We start from the raw sequence: 5,260 nt of genomic DNA, 5'->3' as shown, positions 1-5,260 counted from the left end.
GGGGCACGATCGCTGTCCTGGGCTTCCTCGCGTGCCGGGATTGGGCAACTCACGTGCAATGTCGCAACGTCAGGTCATATTCCAATTTCGTGGTCGTGAAATCGGGCGTTTGCTCATTTGCATTTTCGTGACGAGACAAATGCGACCGCAACCGTCAGGGTCATGTCTCCTCGTAATTTAGAGCTAGCAGACTCGTCGTCCGATCGATTTTCGCCTAATGTGAGGGGGGTATAAGCAACATCGAAGGCGTGCACCAATTGTGTGCAGTGGTCTCGTCATGTGACGTCAGGTCTCGTCATGTGACGTCCGGTATGTTATGTGTCAAAACATCGAGTAGCAACCAATACCGACTGTTTCTCTAGTGGGACAGAGGCAGCACTAGTCTGCTGTTAACAACATGGCTACACCTTCCTGGGAACAGCAGTTTACCTGTACGTGGGTCAACCCGGGGCGGCTTGATATGTCCGGGTTTCCTGAAGACATGCCTACGTGTCTACAGTTCTACTTGAGGTCCATAAGGTCACAGCAATGGATGGCGGCTCTGAAAATGATACAGCGTGGTCAATCGCATTCTTTTGCCAATGAAAGTGGAATCGTATTTCCGAAGGATTACGAGTCTTCCAGCAATTCCAGCAGTGAAGAGAAAGAGCAGAGCAAAGGACCTCTCCAGGAGGATGAAGTTGCATTCTTTGCGGGGTTCTTCTCAAAAGACAGAGTAAAGAAATCTGTGTTCCTTATCACTATTAGGAAATGTTTGGAAGAGCGCAGAAGGCAATGTGAATGTGACCCTTTTGACGGTGAAGAGCAGTTTCTGACGTATGTAAGCGAAGAAACATTTCCAGAACCCGGGACTATGGGTAAGTTTGTTATATTTTCCTACTGCAACCAGGTGGTTATACTTTCCAATCGATTCACGCCGTTCCCATCACAAATTTGCACTTTATATTCAGTGCTATAGACAGCGACTGAAACAGGAAAATAAATCGTCCCTTTCACTTTCCTTTTACCCTCCTCTCCTTTGAACCCCACTGTCCAGTTTAGAATTTACCCGAAATTAGTTTCTGGTATTGTTTATTTGAAGACAACATAAAATTCAACGGTATGGCCAGCAGTAATGACAACCGATAACCAATTACATACAATTATAGCATTACAGGTTTAAAAGTCCAAACACCTGTAATCTGATTTTTTTTAAACACCATTATATTGTAAATGCATCATTGGATATCTTCCATCATAACAGGACCTGCACCTTTTATCAGAACTCGACGATGATTTCTTAGCTTTCGGTACCTCCCCCGTTAACACAGAGGAGGGTATTCTTCAAGGTCGCCCATATGGCGGTGTAGCTGTCCTTTGGAGGCAGAACATTGGTCTAGAGGTCAGTATCGAGAGTTGCGATGAGGATCGAATTTTAGCCGCAAGTGTTAAGTCTGGAGATAGACAAATGCTCCTTGTATGTGTTTATATGCCAACTGGCTGTGGCAATCATGTTGAATTGTTTATGGAGAATCTTGGTAAGATTGAGTCACTCTCGAATGATCTAGGTATCTCTAACATCTGTATTATGGGTGACTTTAACACCCGTCCTGACGGGCGGTTTGCCCCTATGCTGTATGAATTTTGTCAGGACAACAACCTTCATGTCAGCGACGTTGAGTTGCTTCCCAATGACACATTTACGTACTTGAGTGACGCTCATGGGACAACATCTTGGTTGGACCACTGCGTCTGTTCCGAAACCATGCATAACAACATCATAGACATGAAGGTTGATCATGGCTTCCTGTCGTCCGATCATTTTCCACTGCAAGTATCGTTCCACTGGTAGCCATTATTTGTAAACACAGCTGAGAACCCACCTATGAATGTTAAGTATGTTAATTGGGAACGCGCAACTCCAGCCGATCTGCTTCGCTACCAAACCTACTCTGATACACTCGTATCTAATATCTTCATCCCCGATGACGTTCTCTACTGTAACAACCCTAACTGTGATAATGATACTCATAAGAATGCCATCCTTCACCTTTCCAACCAGATAATAAACACTCTTCATGCAGCCGCCTCCGCTTCTCTCCCTAATAAGAAACGATCCTCCCCTTACTCTGTACCCGGCTGGAACGCCGTTGTCAAGGAGGCCCATCAAGCCGCCCGAGATGCTTTCCTTCTCTGGCGGCAGTTGGGCCGTCCTAGGCATGGAGCGGTCTGGAATATCATGCGTAAAACAAGTTACTGAGGCAGTGTCGCCGCTCTGAGGCCCAGTCTAGAGCGGACGCGCTTGCCATGCATCTTCATCAGGGGGGTTGCAAGAGTTTTTGGAATGCTCTGCGTTCGCAAAACCGCTCCAAGCCAAATCTTCCCAGCACGGTTGATGGTTACACGGGGGCTACAGAAATTGCCAATATGTGGAGAAACTACTACAGTTCCTTGTTTAATTCGGTTAATTCCGCTAATCACAAGCCATCTGTTATGCATGCAATGGAATCTGATGTTAGCGATGTAACCACGGTAACAGTAGGAGAGGTATGTGAGGCTATCAATGACTTATCCAATGGGAAGGCTAGTGACGTGCAAGGCATTTCAGCTGAGCATCTTAAGAACGCCGGGCCCCAACTTCCCGTTTTGCTTTCAATTTTAATTTCCTCTATGCTTAGACACGCCTATGTGCCACCTAGCATTCTGAACGTTGTACTCGTCCCTATATTGAAGAAGCCCAGCTGTAATGCTTCGAACAAGGACAGTTATCGTCCGATTGCAATTGCCAGCCCCTTGTTAAAAGTCATCGAATCTGTATTATTGACATACCTTGACGATTTCCTATGCTCCCCGAGCAACCAGTTCGGGTTTAAGAAAAAACATGGAACCGATCTATGCATATTTGCCCTCAAAGAAATTATTCAGTATTATCGACAAAGGGGCTCTCCTGTATTCGCATGTTTTCTGGACGCATCCAAAGCGTTTGACCGTGTAAACCACTGGACATTGTTTAAAAAACTTATGGATCGAGGGGTTCCGATGTACCTAGTTAGATTCCTGGTCGTGTGGTATAGCACGTTGTCATTCTGTGTCCGTTGGGGCCACACCCTTTCGGATACGTTTACTGCTATGAATGGATTGCCTCAAGGCAGCATATTGTCACCCATCTTGTTCAATGTGTATGTATCCGATTTGAGTACCGAGCTACTGAGGTCTGGAGTCGGTTGCTATGTTGGGGACACCTTAGTCAACCACTTGATGTACGCGGATGACATTTGCCTCGTCTGTCCGTCTGTTAAAGCGTTGCAGAAATTGATTGGTATTTGTGAGCTCTCTGGAGCGGATATTGACATGTTGTTTAATGAAACGAAAACACTATGTATGTACTTCCCGTGTCGCCGCTTCGGCATGAGTATGTCACTGCCGCCGCTGATGCTGTACGGTACCGCCTTAAAGTATGTCTCCTCTGCCACTTATCTTGGATACATAATTACCTCTGACCTTTCGGATGACACAGCAATTCGAGCCCACGTCAGAGGTTTTTATTCTCGGGCAAATTCACTCCTCGGACGGTTTCGTAACTGCTCAGCGGCGGTAAAAAGTGAGTTGTTCTCAGCATATTGCTCCCCAATGCATTGTGCTGAAATCTGGAGCAACTACAGCGTGAGTGCAATCTCGAAACTGCGTGTGGCTTACCACAGCGCATTTAAACTCCTATTTTCGGTCGGCAGGCACACAAGCACTAGTTGCTTGTTTGTTAGTAATCGGACCGACATGTTTGACGCAAGGCGCCGTAAGGTCACCCATGCATTTGCTATGCGATTGCTGTCGTCTGACAATGACATCATCCGAGTGCTTGTCCACTCGGACGGCTTTCGCTTTAGCACATTCTGGCGACACTATGTAAATAATAGTTAATCAGTTGTAAGCGTAGTCTTTTTAACCTCTGTTCTGTGACTGTTTTTATGGGCCATGGGCCTGAATCAAACAAATAAACATAAAATAGCAATATTGATATAAGAGCACATCTACATTTGATCAAAATGGGTTTGAAATATCCTTCAAATCCAAACCAAAACGGATGTGACATAGACTAAAGCAGATTTGTAATTAAAACTCCAACGCATATTCAATGTAATCGAGTCAAGAGTAATGTAGTGACAAGACCTCATTTAGGATGTTCTCATTTAAATTGCACAGAACTGAATTGCACCTATCAATTTTACATATGATGCTGTTTAGACTTGGCTGATGAAATGATTTTTCTCGGAACCCAGCTGTAGCTGAACCCAGTAAGAAGGGCGAGAAAGAGACCATTGACGCGTTAACAATGCTGGAAGAAAAACGACATAGTAGTGTTGCGGCGCCGATACTTTCTGTCAAGAGGCATTGGTTAACGTCACAAGAAACAACGCCAGGTAGCAGCAAAAGGATGAGGGGTGAGTTCAATGTCTCCACTGTACTAAGAATGTCAGAAATGTGCGCATGAACCTACAAGGTAAGCAGGGGGACAAGTGGACGAAGTTTAAAAATAAATATTTGCACCAAACAAGAGCTTCTTCCATATGACCGTGGATGTTGCCAAAGTGCTCGTAATGTGGTTGCAGTCCAACCTTACGTGAGACAAACAGGTCTGTGATTAACCCCCCAAAAAAGCTAAAGCTTTAAAACGCATTTTTATGCTCCAAAGACACAAGACGTCCGGAATTCCGGTGGCTGACTTAGCTACTATGTACTGTGGCTTCATAGCACACAGAAGTCAGAACTGCAGACCTGTTACTCGCGGAGTCACACGTAACCTTAATTAAACTAAAAAAACACTTACTATAACAACTACTCTCATCACAAGATTCAGTACAATGCCATCACTGCTAAAGATGGCACAGCTGACAAATTGTTTTTAGCTGTCACAATTAAGGATGTATTGTAGTATATGTATGCCTCGTATTTTAATTGATCCTACATAACAGTTTTACAATAAATTGTCACAGCGGGCAATACATATTTACCCCTCCAGGGACAGTGACTACTATATAAATAAATGTAAACACAACCGGTGCAAAACATACGAAAAGCTGATTACTAGTATAATAATAATGGTTTATTTGGTGCTCAACATGTACAGAATGGCAGGGCGCTAACACTAGGCCCTGAATTGCTCCTGTACATACATCAACGTACCATAACAAACTTAAGACGGACATTTAAAATCATTCATATTTGTCAGCGTATTAAAATATCTAAAATTTACATATTTGATTGAGCGATAAAACGGATATGG

The 5,260-nt window shown here is 44.2% G+C and overlaps 1 protein-coding gene across 1 annotated transcript; it reads left to right on the top strand.

The window, feature by feature from the left end:
* The first annotated feature begins 388 nt into the window (after window positions 1-388).
* Window positions 389-4,468, top strand: LOC118423496. Its single transcript, XM_035831669.1, has 2 exons — window positions 389-857; window positions 4,257-4,468. Exons 1-2 carry the CDS (start codon window positions 398-400, stop codon window positions 4,466-4,468), a joined length of 672 nt encoding a protein of 223 aa, XP_035687562.1. The 5' UTR covers window positions 389-397.
* The last annotated feature ends 792 nt before the right edge of the window (window positions 4,469-5,260 follow it).

The sequence above is a fragment of the Branchiostoma floridae genome, chromosome 1, assembly GCF_000003815.2.
Source record: "Branchiostoma floridae strain S238N-H82 chromosome 1, Bfl_VNyyK, whole genome shotgun sequence".
Classification (NCBI taxonomy): Eukaryota; Metazoa; Chordata; class Leptocardii; order Amphioxiformes; family Branchiostomatidae; genus Branchiostoma; species Branchiostoma floridae.
Note: the sequence above shows the minus strand (reverse complement) of the source record. Positions and strands in the feature narration are given on the sequence as shown.

Coding starts and splice junctions, on each gene's coding strand:
- LOC118423496 (XM_035831669.1), top strand. CDS start 398: ATGGCTACACCTTCCTGGGAACAGCAGTTTACCTGTACGTGGGTCAAC. Junction 858..4,256: donor TCCAGAACCCGGGACTATGG/GTAAGTTTGTTA, acceptor CTCGGAACCCAG/CTGTAGCTGAACCCAGTAAG.